The 22335-nt window shown below is 44.2% G+C and overlaps 1 protein-coding gene across 1 annotated transcript in view; it reads right to left on the bottom strand.

The window, feature by feature from the left end:
* The window catches only part of ST18 (ST18 C2H2C-type zinc finger transcription factor), a 92264-nt gene that overhangs the window by 29540 nt on the left and 40389 nt on the right, over nt 1–22335 (bottom strand). The window contains exons 9-14 of the mRNA XM_057736998.1: nt 18052–18186; nt 16427–16517; nt 15318–15422; nt 13075–13268; nt 10662–10876; nt 1810–2055 (exon numbers count right to left, since the gene is read on the bottom strand). Of these exons, the coding sequence (XP_057592981.1) occupies nt 1810–2055; nt 10662–10876; nt 13075–13268; nt 15318–15422; nt 16427–16517; nt 18052–18186 (986 nt within the window). The remainder of the gene's footprint in view (nt 1–1809; nt 2056–10661; nt 10877–13074; nt 13269–15317; nt 15423–16426; nt 16518–18051; nt 18187–22335) is intronic.

Below are 22335 nucleotides of genomic sequence, written 5' to 3'. Positions count from 1 at the left end.
AGGGAGTCACAGGAGAGAGGGGATATGGGGATATATGTATAAATACAGCTGATTCACTTTGGTGTACCTCAAAAGCTGGTGCAAGAGTGTAAAGCAATTATATTCCAATAAAGAGCTTAAAAAAAAAGTTCATCAGAAACATCTAAAAATATATATATATTTACTGAGCCATAAAGTTGTAATGGGGCACAGTAAATAAAATAATGAGACTATCTGTCCATTTAAAAAAAATGAGTTTGCAGTATAACCTTAAAAAAAAAGAAACAGTTCTAAAATAGTGTTATGATAGATTAACTAAGATCATCCCTAAATACTTGGGTGAATTTTTAAAAGCCAGGCAGAATGACAATGACAAAGGCCCAAATAGCAGAATCTCACCTGAAGCTGCTGCTGTGAGTTCCCCCCACACCCTCCCCGCGATGGTGTGGCCAGGGGTGGCGCAGAGCCTGCCTTGGGTCCTGGGGGCTCCTTCCCATCTACTCTGTGCACCTGCTAGGCTACTCGTTTGTCTGTGAGCTTGGTTATAGGTTGGTCCTCCTACAAGACCGAGCACGCATGTGGAGGAAGTGTGTGCCAGGTGGTGCTGCATCCTAAGGACCAATCTCACTGCCTGGACGTGGGGATGTCAGCAAAAGTTCAAAAGTTTGGGGACGGAGGGTGGGAGGGAGGGAAAGAGAGAAGGGAAACAGGAAAAACCCAATCTTGTCATCATTGCCTTTGACATTGACTCATGCCCTGAGATGTTAAAGTAGATGCTAAAATCACACAGGGAACTCTACTGATGCTATGTAATAACCTATAAGGGAAAAGAATCTGAAGAATATACACAGATATCTCTGTATATATACATATATATGTATGGCTGAATCACTGTGCTGTACATCTGAAACTTACATGATACTGCAAATCAACTATACCTCAATAAAAAAATAAAGTATATGCTAAATCAAATTAGTCTTCCTCCAAAGTCTCTGAACTTTCACAAAGCTGAAAAGGTGACGATGCCCACTTTTGAATGTCTATTTCAGTTCTCTAAACATGTCAGCTGGCAAGTACTAACCACTTCCCTGACAAACAGAGTCACTTCCAGTAAAACTGGGTCACATTTGCCATGCCATCACGTCTAACCAGTGGAGAGTGTGGCCAAGACCTCTGCTGAATGACAGATACTGAGTTGCGGCCCATCAGACCCACCGGGGGCTCCAGCTACAAGATGAAACTGATGAGTTCCTGCTCGGCCACAGTATTTGGCACCCAGGGGTGAAGCCACCTCCAAGGATAACTCAGCCCACAACTCTGGGGTTGCCACGGCTGAGACAGCCCATGTCCATGACCCGTCCCCAGACCATGGCTCTGCCCTAGGGGATACCAGCACCATCCCTCCACAAAACCACAGGAGGAAATTTGACAAGATGCACCCTTGCCCTGGTTTGTTCTCCTGCTCTGGCCTATGGTGCCAAGCATATGCAGGCCGGCAGCTCGGCACTGAGTGACCCCTGTGCCTCACAGGTTGCCATGCCCAAAGGGACAGAGGACATCACCTCTCGCGCAGCGCATACGACTCAGCCGTGATGGGGATACAGCGTGCTCTAATGACATCTCATTTTAGGCAAGGGATGGGAAACGTTGGATTCATTTGTCAATTCCTCCTGAAATTTAAAGCCATCACTTTCCCAAATCGAAAACAAGGCACAGAACGACGGACGTATTATCTACACAGGATTGTGAGAAGCATTCCAGGAGGAAAAGCTGACCGCACTCTCCGACCAAGCTCTGTCTCCAGTTTATTGGTCAACATGGAAACAATACCTCTTTCTCCTCCTCTGTCTTCCCATGAGCTTTGCTATAGTTGATGGGCGTGTCCCAGCCCTCATGATCACAGAGGGCCTGGTAGAATGTAGCGTTAACCAACAGGCTGCTGGTTTTGAATGGAGAGGAGGAAGCGGTTGGAACAGAAGGGTTAGTGGAACTTAGGGGTGCAGCTTTGTCCAGGATACGGGTTTTCTTCATGCTTAAGTCCAATGTGCCATTTTCATCCACTTCTATCTCCGTGCCCTGGTGTACAACAGGAAACAGAAAATCATTTAAGCAGTTTGCCGTGGTAGCCTAGCCATGTGGGGCTTTTAAGGGATCATTTTAAATGCCAGCTTTTATGTAAGTATATCTGATTTTAAATCTAGCTCTCTGATTGGCTTTGGTTAATGTTCAATTCTTAGGCAGACTTTTCAGAGCAGCCCCATTAATGAGCTTTGTGTTTCTGGGTTTAAACAAAGTAAGCCTAATATAAATAAGATGGTCCAAGTACTAAACGTATGGGCTAAACCTGTCTTATCTTTTTTTCTTTTTTTTTCTTTCAAGTTTAGCTTTGGATCTTCCTTTCTAGTTTGCAGAATTATCACTCCCAATTCATCCTTTAAAGCATTAACACTTGAGTTTAGAAAGAGGCACCATATTCCTCCCCCATCACAATATGAATCTAACGTGGAAAACATGCAAAAATAACCAGCTGGAAGAGAATTTTTACTGGGAAATATTAGAATTAGATTCGATTCCCACGAAAGTGACATTTTACCCTGGGTGACCTGAGCCAGGAAAGCTTGGTTAACGCGTGGGGGGTGGGCTGTGGGGGCGGGCAGCGCACCCCATAGTTCCCTTCAGGGCCTGGAGGCAGCAACTGCCAGCATGATGCGGGGGGGTGGGGTGGCGGTGAGGTCTACAGTGAAGACTTCAGAATAAAGGTGATTCTTTTCCAGATACTCAGTATGAGCCTTTAATTCTACCGCATAATGCTTCTCCTCGGGAGACCTTTGGCTAAGCTTCGTTTTGTTTTTAAGGTTCCAGAGCCAACAGAGTCCCCATGTGCCCTGGACCTTCCACAAGTCATGTGCCTGAGGAGGGTGTGCGAGCTCCTGAACCGTGAACACCGCCAGGCAGGAACTCCCAGAATGCGGGGAGAACGGGCTCGTAACCCTCCTAAGTGGGTCACGTGAATACCTTTCTGGTATTTTCACTGTCACCCATCAATTCACAGCTAACTTCCGGGCTGGGTCTTTTCTCTTTTCCTTCTGGCCAGCAAAGCAGCAGTCTTCTCTGAATGTGTTCCCAAGATCCCCGACAGTTACGACGCAGGGGTTTATTTTAACTCCCCATTTACACCCTGTCCTCACCCCCTCCCCAGTGGTTCCCACTGAGATGTGATTCACAAGAGCTACTGCCTGAATTAAAAAATAAAAGCATCACTTCTGTTTGCTTGTTTTACCCGCAAATTTCCTGTTCTCAATCTTTCAGCCTACGAGGTAGAGATGCTCTATTATATTTGTGGGAGGTAAATACACTTCTAATATATTTGTACTAAGATGCTTTGGTCATATCTTTCTGTCCTTTTTAGTAAATAGTTTAATCTCCTGTGATAGTTTTAAGCCCTGAATGTCACAGTACAGCTTATCCGGGATAATAACTTAGTAACCACCACATCTTATGCCATCTGTATAATATCAAATACATTTTTATACCAGCATTAATAAACCTTAGTTACAAAAATCCAAGATATTAACTATATCGGTGCTGCGTGCTCTCTCCATGATGCAATGTATTCTGCCACGAGCACATCAAAACAATTTTTGGCTTCAAAGCTGACATGTAACTATAGCAATGAAACAGAGCTATAGCAATCAAGTTTAATGGCCAATGTAAAGTAAAATGCTAAATATTGTAGTTGCTGACATTTTTCATAAAAAAAATTAAAAACTTGGGTTAAGACTGCACAACCAACATTCACATAAAATTCCAGACCTCTGTGACAGATGGCTTAGGAAAAAGGAGTCACATGACTGGGCTGCAGCATTTTATAGTGCAAAACCCATAAATAGTGCAGATTCGAGCTCGCTGAAAAAATACCAACTATTCCAAGACAACACTAATATATATTTTAGTTTTTACAGGAAAAAATAAAAACTTCCAATGAGTGAATTAAAAAATCAGAGATTCTCAGAGTTGTGATGGTTTTACATCTTGAGTAATAATGGGCTAACTGAAAAAAAAAAAAAAAAAGCACTCCTAACATTTAAAAGAAGTGCTTTTCTGTGCCCCATGCCCCAGCCGGCTGCTCTGAGCACCTGACCAGGCTGGGGGGAGCAGGCGGCCGTGCGGGTACAGATGGGCTTTAAGTGAGCTCACAGATGCATCCGACAATTACACACAGCACCAGAGAAGGGCCCCTTTCTGCCCATGGATGGGTGGATCACACATTTACTGCATGGATTTTATTCAGAGCAGTATCAATAGACATCACTTCTCTCTGTGCTTGAAACTCCAAATGGCAGAGCAATGAGGACAGGGTGGTGGAGGGAGAGGCTGCAGGAGGGGGAGGGGACGGCCCTACCCTGACATGGACCCCCAGCCCGACTCCTAACATGCTCTTTTCGCAAAGGGCTGTTTTAGACCCTTATTTTTATCATTTGAATTTTAAGCTTTTTGAGGCTGGTCTAATACTACTCCTATGCTTTACAGCTTAGGAGTGACATCAGTGACATGTATTTCAGCCCCTTTTGATTTACAGATGCTACCTATGATGTATTTATTCATGAAATGATTGAGAAAGCACATAATATTTTCAAGCCACTATATTTTGGGGGGAAAAGAAAATTGAAAAATATACAGTAGTGTCTCTGCCTTCAAAGAGCTTATTTGGTGCATATAGGACATTCTTGGTGAAACAGACTATAAATTATTATTTTAAGTTATATAATTTACATATAAATTATACAATTATCAATTATTATTCAACTGAAAGTTGGATAATTATTCATTATAAGCCTGATCTGTACTATAAAATAAGAAGAGACCCAGATGTCTGCCAACAGAGAAATGCTATTATGCTACATCTATTAAATGGTACATTGTGTGATCAGTAAAATGATAATTATGAGGACTTTGTTGCAACAAGGATAAGAGTTATGTCACTGAAAGAAGGAGAAGACCTGGTATTCTGGCTACACTTACAACTAAAGAAAATGGGGAGACACTTGTTTTCTGAAGAACAAAAGGGAAAACATAGAAATTCTTGTATTTGTAGTTAGAGGAGAGGCTGATGGCTGTTTTCCTCCAATATTTTCCAGGTAAATGATATTATATTGTTTCAACAATGAACCATTATCTTATATTCAAAGATGGTGACAAAGTAAAAAAAAGCAAAATTGTAATTTTACCTTAAATACTCTGATTATGAAAAGCATTAACTTTCAAGACATTGGTAGAATAAGATAGCCTTGTTTTCCTTATTTGGCAGGTTTTCTGCTGATACAAGAGAGGTCACCACCACCTCTCCTTTGTGACGGGGCTGACGGGGTGCGAGGGTAGGTGGCCTACAGCCTGGTTTCTGCTTCCAACTTGCAGCTCGTGCTCTTCTGTTCCTTCTTCAGGGGGTTTTTTTGGGGAATTATCTTTTAGGTATCGAACACCCTCTGAAATATGTTTTCAAAGTAAGCAGGGTATTTAGTAGAGTTCTCTGTGCTGTACAGAAGGTCCTTATTGATTATCTATTTTATATATAGTAGTGTGTATATGTCAATCCCAAACTCCTAATTTATCCTGTGCTATTTATATCACAGGGAACTCTACTCAATAATCTGTAATAACCTATAGGGGAAAAGAATCTGAAAAAGAATGAATATATGTGTATGCACAACTGAATCACTTTGCTGTACACTGTAAACTAACACAACATTGTAAATCAACTATACTCTAATAAAATAAAAATTAAATTTAAAAATAAATTAATATAAAAATATAAAATGCTTTTGCTTACCCACAAAAAAAAAAAGTAGACAGGGTATTAACAATAAACAAATGAGGGATTTCCCCGGTGGTCCAGTGGTTAAGACTCTGCACTTCCACTGGAGGGGACACAGGTTCAATCCCTGGTCAGGGAACTAAGATCTCGCATGCCACAAAAGAATTAAAAAATAATTAAAATAAATAAATGAACTGAAAACATCTTATTCTTACTAAACAGCAATTGAAAATTAAAACTATTAAGAGTATAGACTTGGGAGGTGTTCTCAATACAAATTCAGTGGCAGAATTCAGAGAAGTAAGTGGCTGATATAAGGCATAAAATTAAAGTTATATGTATAACCATTTCCCTCAAATCTTTGTCTGGCACTTGGAGTCAAAGTGAAAACTCTTGGTGGGCCAGCAGTCTATATACAAGGGAATGATAAGCTCTTCAAGAAGATCAGAAGTTTAGACAGGTGTGAATTCAAATTTTGGCTCCAACAGCTGTAGCTGTGCCACTAGGAAGCAATTATTTAATACCTCCACACTACTTTCTTCACAAAATGGGATAATAGTATCTGCTTTACAGAGTTTCTAGAAGGATTAAAAAGGATTATTATGGGAAGAGCACTTATTTACAGTGCCTGGCACACAGTAGGTGTTCAATAAACAACAAGAACAACTGGTCATAATAATAATTTGATTGGGTTTTTGGACCCTAAGAGACCTCCCTATGCTGTTCTACACAGAGGCAAAAGATGCAGTTTCCCCACATGTATGTCAGCTGGTTCCGTGAGATCCTGACTCAAGTCCCTCAGAACATTCCTCTCACTTTCTATAGCATCCTCCGACTTCATGTTGAAGTTACTGAAAAAGGCTGCATTTGGATTCTAACCGCTCCCAGATCCGCCAGGCTATTTCTGAGAGCAGGCAGCAGGAATGGCGATGTGATATCTTGTTGTTTCTAGGCCTTGTTCAAACGCAAAACAGACTTTGAACTTTAAACATTTCAAGCAAGTGTCAATTTTTTGTTTTCTTTGAAGGCACACTGTGCATATGCGACTATATCTAAACAGGTGGGGAAAACACCAAAACAAACAGAACACTTGGCAAGCGGCAGCGATTGGGATAAAGATAGACTGTATGCCTGTTCCTACCTCCGCTGCCGGGGGGAGGAGGAGGAGGAGGAGGACGGAGGAGGAGGAGGAGGATGCAGTGCGGGGCTCAGGGAACGCGGCAAATCCTGCCACTCCCTCCTCTTGCTGCCCGGTTCTTCTCAGCCCTGCCCTCATCTCTGGAGCACCATCTCCAGACTAAAGGGGGTGTGTGTGAAGCTGTGGTCTGTGTGTGTTTTGCAAACTCACATTATTTCCAAATGGAAATGAAGAACAGTATACAAAGCTCAGGACCAAGGACAGTGCTAGTATCGCAGACGGGGCTTATCCTTTAGCCAAAAGCACCCATCACCATGACGATCTCCACGAAGGATTGCTGTCACTAATTTTTCCTCCTGACTCAATTCCTCAAAGAGATACTTAAAACACACACAGGTGATTTAGGTGGTGTAGACGTGCCGTGTACATGCTGGATTGGATTTTAACAAATAATTCCAAGATCTACTTTCGGGATGTGGTGGACTCGAGCTTGAGCAGCGATGGGCAGTGCGAGCCCTGGCATCTCAGCTCAGTGCTGGGAGGGGCTGTGAAGGAGGCGCTTTAGTGTTGGGTGGGCGGATGCTCAGGCTGATTAACTTTGGAAGGAGGAGAACACTTTGGAACGTCCATATTGTGTTTCATTGTCTTTAGAAGACATTCTCTTGCATCTCTGAAGTCAGCTTCTCCCCCTTATCTTCCATAAGAGTAGGGGTTATGCAAATCACAAATTCAGGTCTCCCAATAAACTTGGAGTCAGTTGTGAGTTTGCACATAGCATGAAAGGGTCTGTTATAGCCCTGACATGTGGTTATGAAGGCAATCTTAAGGTTAGTGTTCTCTGGCTTGATTTTAACAAGGTCATGTTCACGTGCATCATCTGTAATTTGGTCTCCTCTTGGGCTCTTTAAGCAACTTCAGAGAAGCTCAGCGGGTAAAGGAAAGGGCTAAATGGAGACAGATGGAAAATAAATCCCTCGTCCAAGTTCTGATCAAATTCCCTACAGAGCCACCCATGTCTGCCCTGGACTCCAGGAACATCACCTCCGAAGACCCAGCTCTGCACCTGGAATGACCACTTCCTCTGTCCTTCTCTGACCATAAGCTCCTTGAAGGCAGGGTCTCTGATGGACTCTAACCTGTGGCTTGGGCAGCCTAGCACCTACAGACCTTGTGGTTGGGACAGCTGAGTCCACCTGCTAGAATCGCTCTGGTGCATCAGAAATGCTTCTATGCTCTGCCCTAGAAGTCAAGAGTAGGGAAAAGCCGTACATCTCTACATCCTTCTTTTTAAACTAGGATCTCAGAGATCTACGGATTTTGGCTAGCAAAAATAAATATACTAACAGCCTGCCATGGGTGAAGGATCAAATCCTGGTAGAGAGAGAATCAGGCTAGTCTTCAGTGTGGAGTGGAAGACTGTTTACACTTAATCTTACATTAAGCAAAGGGCACAGACAATAGAAATGGCGGTCGCTGGACACTGTTTGATCAGAGCCCATTTTTCAGGGTTAATTACTTAGGCATTTTCTCATTTTTTTTTCCCTACAATAATTACTTTTTGTGGCTTCAGGAATGTATGAGTTTCTCTTTTATATTCAGAAAACAGGATCCAACAGGATAAAATTCTGCAAACTGTTACAGTTGTGTGCAAATGCAGACCTGAAAGAGGGCTCCTGCACAAGGAAGACAGTGTAGGGTGTCACAGCAACCCTATTTTTACGAGCACGATGTTGAACAAGACAATTTTTGTAGGAAAAAGGTTTTTAAAACCACCCGTATCACAAACTCTTTCTAAAAGCCGACAGGTGCACTTTCCATCTCTTCCACCCTTTCCGTCTCCTCAATGATTTGGCTCCTGCCCTTAGGGCTTGGTTGGCATTCGGAGGCTGAGACGTGTGCAGGGGTTCCCGTCACCTGGGCGGATGCGTCAGCTCCGCAGAGCAAGCCCAGCACACAGAGCACCCCGGCAGGAGCATCAAAGACACACAGAGAGTCCACCATCTGAATTTTCCAAATGTGTCCATTTAACAGTCAGTTTTCCGACCAGAAATGTGTTTTTAAAAGAGAAGAACGTATATCGATAAGGGAATATACCTTCAAATTGTAGTCATCTTTGTTTGATTCATAGTTTGACTTCAGCAATTAATAGAACACAGAGAATATAAAAGTTAAAGGCAGAATTCTGAGGAACAGAAAAGTATCTACCCATGTAGATGGAAAGCCTTTGCTCTACAACCATTTACTCAAGTAATTTAAGCAGCCTTAACCATTATAATATTGGCACTTTTATTCTTATAGGACAGCCTAAACAAACAAATAATAAAGCACTAGGAAGGAAGATAGTTTAGTATTTCTCCAACGAGCTGCATATTAGAATATACTTTTAAAAAGGAGAAACGTATTCCGGTTTTTAAAAACGAATTTAAAAATAACCAAAGTTACATTTTAAAGGATCCTACATCATTCATTTATGTAAATAATTTCTGCCTGTGATTTTGGAGAGCTTAGCGTTTTCTTTATATTTTTGAGGCGATGTGTTTTTCTTTGTTTAAGAACCTCATTTGTTTAAAAATTGTTTTTGAGTGGTTTTTGGCCACCAGCTCTTCCTGGGGTTTACTTGGCTCGGGTTTGTCCAGAAGCTAATTCTGATTCTTCTGTCAAATGCTCGACGCACTGGGCACCCTGCTCTCCTGAAGGCCTGGCACCCGGCACAGGTGAGCAGCTGACCGCACCGCGGACGGGCTGAGCTTAAAGGGGAAGGGAGCCAGAGCTGTGCTTGCCAAGTTCCAAGTTAAGTTTAACCCAGGGGATCTTCCACCAAAAGTAAGGCTAACATCTCTTCTCCAAATAAGCCTGGGCACCCTCTTCCAGCTGGCTTCAGCCATCTAGATAGGAAAATAATCTCTTTTAACAGCCCTTGGTATAGACAGGAGTTACAGGGTCCAGCTGACTGTGGAAGCTCACCCTCCCTCTGAGGGTCACTGTTACTCTGGAGCAACACAAGCCCTCCTCAAAAGCCAAGACGTGAAGGATCTTTGCTTTTTGTTTTCATCAAGGCATCATGCATACAGATGTCTACTTCTCCATGTTAGTCAGAGAGGAGAGGTTGTTAGAGAAATGTGATTCATTTTGTGAGCTCCAGGATGGTGGGATCTCCTAAACTTCACAGAATTTGATTTTGGATTTGAATTTGGGCTTTGAGTTCTCAAGATCCCCCAAGCCCTTTCTTGTTGATTTAATGGATCCAGGTTTTACGATATGTCCTTCGTAAAAACTGCAGCAACTCAGACCATCTTACTATGTGACAGTCACATGTACTATAATGAGTGTTCATGAATGTTGCAATGTTTTACAACTGGCTGTTTAACCGAACACATCCTACCATCTTGGACTCGCAGACAGCGAAGAGCTGCCATTGTCTAGACGGACTCCAGTGCAGTCTCCGTCCTCGTGCACCAGAGCCCCCGGTGCAGAAAGAGGTTTGGAGCCCATGGAGTCCCCCCAAACGGCCTCATAGCTTGCCCTCCCCCAGCTTTGGTGCCCACCTAGCAAAAGAGCCACGGTCTCCCTCTGAGGTCCTGACACCCACCATGCTCATGCCTGCCCGTGTGCTCTTCCCAAGGCGAGAGGGGCCGTGCACGGGGGTGGGGAGGGTGGCTGGGACCCGCAGGCAGTTTCTTCTCACGGTGCGCCTGAGCCGCCGGCCCCCCTCCGGGCTTTTGGCCGGCCTACCTTGGCAGGCAGACTCTGTGGCGGCGTGCTGGAGAGGATGTCCGCGGCCTCCCTGCAGCGGGTGGAGAGGTTGAGGATGGCAGCAGCTGCCGCTAGGTGGGTGTCTGCACTGCGCTGCCCGTGGCCATGAGAGCTGGCACGGCCGGGGCTCGGTGTGTGGGCGCCTGCGCTCAGCAGCCGGCTAGGAAATTTCCCTGGATGGGAAAAATGCTTCGCTGTTGAAGAGAGATTTGATTAGCAATTGCACGTACATGGACTTAGTCATTAAATAGATTTGTTTTCAAGACAGAACTTCTTGCATGGAAATACGTGGAGAATAAATTAAAACACCCTCCATTATCCCCAGGTACATGAAATGGAGGTTATTCAGATCGGTTTTTACAGAAGTTCACAGATCAAATGATGTGATTGCGGGGAAAGAATGCCTATTCTCTTAATTTTTTTTTTTTTTTTTTTGTATTTCCATGTCTTATGGCAAAAACTCTGAAACTAATGTTAGCAGGCAGGTGCACTGGCAGCGCGGGTAGATTCAAAAACACACTAGCAAAACCCATGAGGGATATAGAGGCTTACGGCCAGCACATCCACAAATGGTGTGTGTGTGAGGACCAGGAATCCCAGTGGAGGAATACGGACCCTTTCAATGTGTGTTTTCATAATAGCAATCTATACTTAGACATGGACTTGCATCTTTTTGCTATTTGATAGGCAGCTTTGTTTGTGCTTAAACCAGTAGAAGTTTTTCTTCCTCCAACTGGATGGAACTGAGTCGATGGCGAAGTCTTTCATGAGCTGGCACTTTCATGCTTGGGTGCAGGGCAGTGAGTGAGGGATGCACAGAGCGTGTGTTCTCAAGATGAACAGAAAGCACTGAGTTATAAAGGCTGAGTCCTGCTTTATGTCTCTTTCATGGGTACCAAGTTGTCACTGAAAGTATCAAATGCGTTTCTCTTCCCTCTGGGTGTTTGTAAACATCACAGAGGGACCGGGAGACACACCCGAGATTTAACGTGGGATAATATAAAGGCAGTTAGCTACTTTATTCTAAGTAGTGTTTATTTTAAATATTTGATCATCGTTTTTCATAAAATAATTTAAAACATTACCAAATGTTATTCCTATAGTTACAAAAATATGAAAACGTCACTGAATGTTCCACATTTTAAACCAAAATCCATATTATAAGTATATAGAATGCTGTTACTAATTAGTTTCACCTGAATTCAACATATATGTAAGTGTGTATATTTTGTGTATATATAATAGAAGTGTATACACACACACACACACACATATATATATATACAGATAGATACAAAACATTGTGTGTGTTGCATAATTTTTTTCCTGAATCTAACAGGTTGTCAGTGGTTACTTATGTTGACTGTACCCTATTTTTAGTAAGACCAGGTAAACTATCTTCTGGAGTTTAACGTACTTCTTGTTGGTGGACAAACTCCTTTCAAGTCTGTTTATCCACTGTTAGGTTTTATATGGCATTCACGTTCTTTAAAAAAGGTGACTACATCACTGAGGAAGGGAGAAGCACCGTGTGCCCCTAAGAGCACTACGTCTGGGTAACTACGTGTGAGGTCTAAGGGAGTCCAGGGATTTGTACAACGTGAAAAATTTGTGGTCTACGGAGGACTCCAGTTGGGGGATTATTTTACTTTGCAGAAATCATTCCTGGGTTTCTTCCCAATGTTCACTTTCTCACCTTTTCATCAGAATATTCAAGGCCTCTAAACAATGTGAGGAACTGTTAGTAAAAGCACCAAGTTTCCTATGTTACAGTATCTTTGGGTTGTCTGTACAGATGTGTTCGCATTAGAGAGCTGACACACTGTAAATGTTTCTGCATTAATTCTTATATTTGGGGATGATCTCCATAGCCTGAATGTTTCTTTTCCTAGTAAAACCTCGATTCCTGAGTGATGAATTTCTTTTCAGACTTTTCACTTTTTCTCCCACTTTTAGTTTGAATGCTTTTTCTAATGTAAGCAATATTTTAAGTAGTATTTCCATATTTTTACCTATTAAATTTTCATAATTTTAATAGGAACCAAAATTACTGTATTTTTATAGCTATTGCAGTTTTCAGTGTACTAATCCCAATCCTGGCTAAATGAGAATTAAATATTTCTTTAGAATTACATACTTAGTTTCAACAATGGTACTGCATTTGTAGATAATTGATTCACTAACTATTCACCATATTCAGTGTAACTTCATGTAAGATCAGTAGCACTGATTAGCTTGTTATTGCTATCTGTATTTTATGTCACTGTATGATATATTTTCTCTCCTCCCAGCAGTAAATAGTATATTACATATTTAAATACATGCCACTCACCAACACGCACATACACAAGATGCATTTTTGGGGGAATAAGTATTAGAATTCGAAGCTTACATTCAGGAAACGGTGGTGTTTTTCGGCCTTGACCTGTTTGTACGAGAGGGTGTTTACCAAAAACCTGGGCATCGAAACTGGCATAGTCGAAAGGTACTTTTCCAAACTTCTCTTGTTCTCTGGACCCTGTGGCTCTGGGAGAGATGATGGCTTGTGATCGGAAATTGAATTCGATTTGTTTCACCAAGCTCGTCCTGAAGAGAGAGGGGCAGAGCTCAGAAGAAATAGGACGACACTCTCAGCAGCATCCCAGCATCAGAATTTAAAGCAGGTCGGGTGCGTCATGCCTGCAGGTGCCCACAAAGACACGCACAGGGGAAAAGCGCTGTGGTCACACAGGATGAAGTGGAGTGAGGGACAATGAGGCACTTCGGACCCTCGGTGGCTGCGGGGAGGCTGCTCGTCGTGTGTCTGAGCCTCCCATCAGTAAGAGAGGATGTGCCATCCTCCATTCATTTGTGGGGATGCTTAAGGAACAGGTATTTGATGTCTGTTAGCACTCTGAACTACTTAGAGAAAAGTGCCACGGGACTGTCATTAGGGCACTGATAAGGTGTGCATATCCTGCTGCTCAGGACTGTTCATCAGGGTAGCAGTGAAAATTCACAGCTGTAACTAGTGAGAAAATGTCACTAGATTCTGTTCTGCAGAGCTGGCAGGGCCCTGACAGCACGGTCAGCATCAGGAACTTGATTCCTGAACTGGGAATTTCTTCTAAGGCTTTTCACCTTTTTCTCCCACCTTCAGACTGAATGTTTTTGCTGCTCTAACTAATATTTTAAATAGTATTTCAATATTTTATCGATTAAACTGCCATTGTTTCAATATGAATCAAAATTACTGTATTATAATAGCTATCAAATTTTTCAATAGAATTATCTCAAAAGCTGAACGTGCCTTAAATCTTCCTTTAGAATTACTGCATGGATTAAACAAGGGCATCATATTTGTGTAGCACCAATGCCAACCAAGGAAAACACAAATACTGTCATGCTGTGGTCTCATGTTAAAAGAACACAAACAAATACACCTTCAGAATTCAGCAATACCAAAAATACATATTTTTTCTTTTGTTTTTCACCAAAACATACCTTACTCATGAGAATGTCAAAGTTTCAATGATATTTCTTGGATTAGGTTAAAAAAATAAACAAACCCCCCCCCAAAACAGAAAAAAACCTTTTTAGCTGCTACATCAAAATATTTGAGTAATTAGTTGAACTTGTTATTGCATATATAACTTGATTTATACCCCTAATACTGCAACTGTGTTCTAGTCTAAAATAATACTTCTCTTTTAAGAAATGAGCAAAATGAAACAATGCTATTTCTATGTTTGATAAATAACCTACTTAGGGAGAAACTACAGAATATAGTGATACTAATCAAGAATCTTGTTACAAGATTTTTAATTGCTAGTTATTCAGTAATTCGCGATCTTTGCTTGACTTATGGTCTTCACTCACGTGATTTTCACTCTTGGCAAAGTCATGCCAATTAGACTCTTTTAATTAAATCTATAGAAGCAAATATTGAGGGGCACCGCATCTTGCAAATGTTCCTGATAACTGTTTTTTCATTCCAGTGTCTCAGTAACAGCAATGAAGATTCGGTCATCTGTTGTAATTTTGAAATCACTTTTCCTACGTATATGATTTTTGTACGAATATAATAAGGGTATCACCTCACACCATGTCATCATTCATAGCTTATTATTCAGGTGTAAGTAAGGTCCTCCAAACTGCTGGAGACTGTGAAGGACCCAGGACCAATAGGAGGTGTTTTATTCACAGTTACCAATTTGGAATGAATTTTTGTTCTAAAGAAACTGTACGCACATCTGGAAGAGAGCGATGAATGTGTCACATCACACATGTTGAGTGATGAGGGATTCATGAGGCAGAAAGTTTCCGTCAGCCATAACGGGACACCTACTTGACTAGTGGGAGGCGTTGTGTTTAGGATTCTGATTAATATATGCTATCATACACTTTATATCTTTTAGATTCATCCACATTATGTGACTTCTGCATGCAGATTAATTTCAAGTTACACTTCTGGAGGGTCCAGCAGTTCCGCTCAGTGACAGCACGACTTGCTGACCCAGCCTCTCATGGGGACACTGGTGGCTGTGCATTGGAAGGAAGGCGGCCCACGGTGAGCTGGCACCTGGGGGGTGAAGGACCCTCTGTGTAGGAGCTCGGCCCTCGGGGAGTATCGGGCAGCCTGGGGCAGCAGCATACCTGTGACCCTGCTCCGGACACTGCCCAGTTTTAGGAGAATCAAGCTGATTCTTGTCCTGGCACAGTGCCAATTTTTCAGCTGCAGCAATTGGACAACCAGAAAGGCTGTTAAAAAAAAAAAAGTGGGTGGATCTGAGTTAAAAAGATAATGTAATTTGCTTTGGCACTTACCTCACAGCATTCTTGGCGTGCACCAAATGTTAAGTTGTATTAATAGTTCACTTAGCACCGTTCTCATCCTAAAAGATCCCAAAGGGTTTTGCAAACTACTGTGTCAACATTTGTCCCCAAACCTCATCTCAGAGTTGACAGAAAACAAGCTCATTTTTAAATCAAAATATTATGTAAGGGAGAAATAACTACATTATTCTGAAATTTCATAATATTTTAAGTAGAATGCACTTATCCAACTGCAATTGTCCAGCTCGATGTTAGCATGATAATTCCATGACAGCTTAGTGTTTTTTGCAAAATGCTAGGGACTTAATTTTATATCTCAGTTTAAATGGAGAGTACAGATGTAAGTTTTCCGGCAATATGCTTATGCGTCAACTAGTATCTCATGACCACATAATCTATACATGAAACACATAAAACAATAAGCGTTTTCACCAAAAATACTTACATATACGCAATATAGATGTATATAAATGCACACATGTGGTTTAAGTTAGTTGCGATCTCAGTGAAATAAATCTCAAAGAAATGAAATGATGTTTACCTTCAGCAATCTGAAGCTCTTTGGGGACTGTCTTAGTGCGTATTGGATTGGGTTCAAGATGACCCCTAAGCCACTCTTTCCAAGGTCAAACAGCTCTGGGGAGGTTCAGAGCAGAGACCAGGCTCTCTGTGTACCATTATATGAGTATCTACCCCCAGTCTTCAAATATGACATGTTTTTGTTGGCACAATTGGCTGCTCAATGAAAATTTCTAGGGGCGTAAATAATAAGGTTTTTTTTTTTTAATTTTTTACTCTGCACGCATTGAGGGTATTTCTCATCTATGTCGAGTGCTAACATATTTGATGGTGACCCAGCAGTTTTGATAACACAGGGCAGGTTCCTTGTTTTCTTGGTGGAAAGGTTCTCTCACGTCGCATCCCATTACCTCCTGTGCGTGTTGCGGTTGCTGTTCACATGCCCTCGTCCTGTGCATCCCGGGGTGGGGCACTTGAGCACATTTTCATGCATGGCAAGAACTAAGCACAAAATAGCACATGAAAGAAAAGAGCAGTTTCCCATCAATACATCACATACCAACAAACTTATACCTCGACATTGCATCACATGGGCTTAGTCACAACCCACCACGCTCCCTCCCTACAGATCTTCGTGCTGAAGTAGATGAGCCCTTGACAACTTCAAACACTATATTCGGAAGCTTGTTTATACTGCAGTTGCTCTAAACATACGGTTAACACTGGACTTACATGAGCCCTTCTTTGCTGATACTGAACTTAAACTGAGAAGCTCATAACCTTCCTTTTATATCGATGTGCTTTTCCTAGGGGGAGTGGGTGGCAGGCATTGTTTGTCAAACAGGTCTCTCTATTTTCCCACGCTGTGTGAAGCTCTGAACATAGTCTCCTTTATCTCCTAAGAGCTGTTATTTTGACTCTTGGTCGGTCGCCCCCACTGCACGGGCGGATGGTGAAAGCACACAGCTGAGTGGACACTAAGTGGACACTCAGGTGACCTGCGTGAGTAGGACTGGGACTAGATTCAGTGCTGTGCAGGACCATGCCTTTGAGAAGGTGACACTGAGACACTCCCATCACTGTGGGTTGTGTGGCCCAAGAGGAGCTGCGATAAGCGGGCTCCAAAGTAGAGGCTGGAACACGCAGGTATTTCACACCTTAGGGGCAGCTCTGGCCTCTCCTTTCCCTCCAGTTTCTGTGCTCCCCTCGGGGCTGTGGGTGGAGAGGACAACGAGGTCTGCTCTCCCTTGGGGCCTCAGTGGCTGCAGGATGTCCTGAGCCACATCTCAGACCCTAGGCTCCCTGCCTGAAGACGGGAGGCAGGGGACAGTGGCGACGCACGTCCTGAGTTTAGGGATGCTCTGAGGCCCCAGGTGAGAAAGGACCGTGGGGCACACAGTGCGTCAACCAGGCCTCTCATTTTCTGTATCTTCTGATGCTTTGACATCAGGGCCTCACTGACCCTGGAGACACGGACCCTCCCAGGATCCCCAATTCCTAGAGATAATAAACAAATGCAAACCAACCAAGTGGAGCCCATACCTGACGGCCTCCTCACACTTCAGGACACTCCTCACCTGCCCTAACCCCACGGCCAGGTCCCAGGTGACCACAGACAATGCCCAAGCCCCAGAGCCCACTGGAAGAACTCCAACTGGCCACGCTGAGGCCAGCTCACCCTGCTCCCTCCCACGAAACCTCAGCAGAGGCTCTTGTCACAGTTCTTCCCTCCCCAACACCACCCCCCCACCTCCTGGCTGGCCCTGGTGCTTCCCTGGGGGCCCCGCTTGGCCTGAGGTGCCCCCTCCTCTTGGGAACCGTGAGTAGCAAATTATGTTTTCAATGTCAGTCATCTCCTGCTCTATTGGCCTCACTGTACCCCAAGTTTTCTGTCAATACACTGTATTTTAAATACCAGCTAGACGGAAATTGTCTTGACCCAGAAAGAGAAACTTGGTATTTCCTTTTCTGACTTCAGACTGGAAGAGAAGGTGGGTAACTTGGTGGACTTCTTTCAGGGCCGGGTGGTACTCACTCTCTAGGGGAACCCGCACTTTGTGGGGGCACCCCGAAAGGCTGCGGTGGTGGGGATACAGCCCTGTCACGTGCCCTGTGCCGTCGCACCCAGGGATGGGGCACTTGGTCTCCCTCTTTTCAGGCCTCGGTGAATCTACAGAGGAATTAAATCGAGAGAGACATCTGGTTATTCCTCTTCCTCCCCCTCGAGCAGAGCGGCCTTGCAGACGACCTTCTCATCATAAACATACTTCTCACATCGCCTTGAATAAGACCCTCAACTAACACCTGCAGAAGCAGAAAAAAACGTTGTCAATTTTCTTGGTTTCCTAAGCAAAGGCTGACACAGGGCAAGGGAGTGTTGAAACACAGTGACGGTTTTAAGTCGTAGTGTCACAGATTGTAGTTACAGCCTCATTGTGAAAAGTCAACCCTACACCAGAGGGTGAACAGGCTCTGGAAAAGGAAAAAAAAAAACAAGCAAAAAAAAAGAAAGAATTTATTTAAACCCAAACTATCTCCTATTGAAGGAATCTGGAAAAAAGCCAGATTTCAAAATCACACAATGAAGAAGCTGCAGAATCTGAGGAGGGCCCGCCTGGCCGGTCCAGTGGGTCCTGGCGGCAGGGCCAGGGCCCCGGCGTACCGGGTTCAAGGGGCTGTTCCTAGTCCCGTGGGGAGGCTGCTCTGACAACAGTGAGCACAGGAGTCCAGAAGGCCGCCTCGCGCCATGCCAGTCAGCGGGCAGTGCTGCGGAGCCCAAGATGCCCAAAGCCCCCAGGCTCTGCATCTCTGGGGCAACGCGCAGCAGCTGCAGAAGAGAAGCTACTGCTTCACTCCTGATGCAGAGACGGAAGATGGAGGCAGCAAAAAGAGGCTCAGCAAAAGCACGTTCTTGCAGGGGAGTCACAGACGATGGAAGCCCAAAGGATGGGGCCACCTTGAGGGGTCTGCAGGGCTCTGCCAGGGACACCGGGTGGTGGGGGGTGGACTACAGGTGCAGCCCGCAGAGAAAGGGACACCATGCTGTCAGGCTGCTGAGACGGGGCGGCTGAACATGGCTCCGGGTCTTAGTTTTCCCATGCACTCATTGCTGAGTTAGATAGAGGGTTACACAAATATGTAAAATAAATGAGGGCTAACAGGAATATTTTCATATTTGTGGTTGAGAGGGTAGATAAGCTTAAAACAGAAATGCATTCTTAGCGTGAAACTGCCCCGCTAACTCGTGCATGGAGTGACAATGCCAGGCCTTGGGGCCATCCTGCCCCTCGCATTCAGGGCCATTAGAGGAACCAGGACCAGAGCCAGTAGGGGGACCTAGAAAAAAGGACCAGTGTTGGATGGAGGCCAGGAGGCTGCAGGCTTCTCAGAACACGAAGTATCAGGAATCAGGAACACATGATGCTGAGAGCGAAAATAGATAATCTGTACCATCCTGCCGCAAGGAAGCTGCCTGCTATGGGGCCGGGCAGGGCCCTGGCTGCGAGGATGCCGAGGGCGCACACGCTGCGGCTCCGAACGTGGCACCAAGAGCAGGGCAGCGCTGCCGGATGCGCAACCGTCTTGGGGCGGAACACTGCGGACAGCAGACACTCCACCCCCCCCTCCCCCGTCCGACGGATTGGGCAGATGGGCACAGCAGGTTGTATGTAATGCAATTATTTGGGGACAGCGTTTCAGAAAGGGGGGAGGAGCCAAGGACCCTTCCCGTTAGAAGCGCTGCCAGGGAGGGCGGGGCCCGCAGGGAGAGGATGTGAGTCGTGGGTGGGAAGGGACCTGCCTGAGGAGCTGGCCTGTGTTTCCTGAGATAGGGTTTATTTAGCGCCAGGATGTCGACACTACACTCTTTGCTGTAAGAGACAAAGGGGCATACGAAAAGTTTTGACATGTATGATTTTACGGGGATATTTTTTACTTAGTCCAAAAATGCTGCCAAATTTCAAGTTCCTTTGGGCACCCAATGTCCACAGAACGCTAGTCGAAATCCCCGATATCTCATTTTGCTGTATAGCAGAAACTAACACAACATTGTAAAGCAACAAAAATTAATTTAAAAAAAGAATATAGCAAGTACTATAGATCAGTTGAATAGAATTTTGACCAGAATTACTTCTTATGATATATGGGAACTTGATATGTGAAAAACTAAATTCCTATTCAGTTGTAAAAAAAAATTTTTTTAAATAAATTCTTAAAAAAGAATCCTCGATGTTTGATTAACATGAAATTGGGGGTGGGGGGGTGGGCTGACACCCTGTGAGAGCGAATTGGAAAGAAAGTGAAGCGATGTGAATTCTGATGGGCTTGCTCCCTTGGATCTCATCCAGGGGAGGCCGCATATCTAAACCATCATGAGAGGTCTGGCCACACTGTCTGCGGGAAGCCAGGGAGGGTATGGGAGATAAGGCAGGCTGGCACCTGCCCAGGTGTGGGCCGCCGCCATCCCTCCTGCGCTGTGTCTGCCAGCCCCTCCTCTGTGGGGAGCACAGTGCCCCCAGTGCTCTCAGGCCGGCCCTGTGCCCCATGTGAGCCAGAGGGCCAGCATGGGGGCAGGGCTCATCCTTTTCCATTCCCTTTTCTGGATGCTGCTTAATGAAGGTGACCTTACACTCTGGTGACCTGACGTCCTGGTTTGCCTGGGACTGTCCTACTCACATCTGATGGATGCGTGGGACTGTCCCCATAGCTCCCCTTCACCCCGAAAGTGTTGTAGGCTGTAGGATAAGTTATACAGTGACCCTAGTTAGACTGTGACCCAAAGCCTCCCCACTGCTGGTAGCAATAGGATAGCAAAGCTTGGTATTGTTAGAACTGGCAGCTCATCTGAAGGCTTGGCTGAAACAGCATTTTAAACCCCGGGGTTCTCTCCCTGAGAGCGAAGTCACATGCCCAAGGTGCGTGGGAAATTCTTACTTAGGAGCATGGACTACTCGCAAGAGAAAAAGTCTCCTCCAAGGCTCCCACGCCAGAGCTGGGAGCATGAAAGTGAACTTGGAGACCCTCTGGATGAAGCCTGGAGGCCCCTGAAGTTGGCTTCACTGTTTCGCCCGTTGCTTCCTGGTCTGGACTGGACCTCCCTGCACAGCCTTTATACCCCAAGGCAGGACCTCGTCCTACACACAGGCTACACTGTGGCTTCATCCAGGTCCATCAGCGATTATCTAAGTCTCCACCGTGACCTGTGTTCACAGACTCACATTCTACTCCTTGTGAATTTTTGTAAGCAAAAAGAAAAGTCTTAAAAGTTCTGTAAAAATGACCAAAGTATGGCCAAGTGTTTTAAGCTATGGCACAAATAATCAGTGTCTCCAGAGACCGGATGTCACTGGCTGCAGATACCATAAGCTGCAAGATGGAACATCATTTTGTGTGCTAGTAAGAAAGGAAAAATGACCCAAAACTGAATAGTGGCGCATGCTTCTAATCTCACACAGATGCTAAAATGGGAAAACTCTGTGTCTTAGAATGGATGAAATATAGTATATTGGAAATGATGGGGTTTTGGAATATGAAGTATGTCTCATATTCTTTTCTGATTTTGTAGTTCATTAAAGACACACACACACACACATGCACGCGCGCGCACAGGTAAGTGCCACAAGTTGAGTGTGAGCGGAGCACTCAGAGCTGCTAGTACATCCTCCTGCCCCAGACCACATACTAGTCCTTAATATTCTGTCCCTATCCCAGCCCTTACAGTGTGTTTGCACAGAACTATTATCTTACTCCTCGCTAAATGACATTATTTTTTTTTCCCAACTCCGAGCTGCAAGACAGTATTTGACAAGATTACAGGTGATTACCAAAATGGACTTAAAATATCCAGTTGATTTCTGGATAAATCTCAGCCCTCAGACATCCAACCACACCAGCACTTTATTCTCATCAGCGCTTCAGGTACATGACCTTGATTATCTCTGAGAAATTCCTCCCCAAATTCTGTGGTTCTCAGACTATATGGTGCCCAAGAATAACCTCACAAACTGGCTTTAAAGAAAGCAAGTTATGCACATGAAAAAATGCTCAACATTGCTCATTATTAGAGAAATGAAAATCAAAACTGCAATGAGGTATCATCTCATACTGGTCAGAATGACCATCATCAAAAAATCTACAAACAAAAAATGCTGGAGAAAAAGGAATCTTCCTGCATTGTTGGTGGGAACGTAAGTTGGTGCAGCCACTATGGAGAACAGTATGAAGGTTCCTTAAAAAACTAAAAATAGAACTACCATACGACCCAGCAATCCCACTCTTGGGCATATACCCAGAGAAAACCATACTTCTAAAAGATACATGC

Source organism: Hippopotamus amphibius, chromosome 5 (assembly GCF_030028045.1).
Source record: "Hippopotamus amphibius kiboko isolate mHipAmp2 chromosome 5, mHipAmp2.hap2, whole genome shotgun sequence".
In the NCBI taxonomy this organism is placed as follows: Eukaryota; Metazoa; Chordata; class Mammalia; order Artiodactyla; family Hippopotamidae; genus Hippopotamus; species Hippopotamus amphibius.
This window is presented reverse-complemented; position numbering and strand designations above follow the sequence as displayed.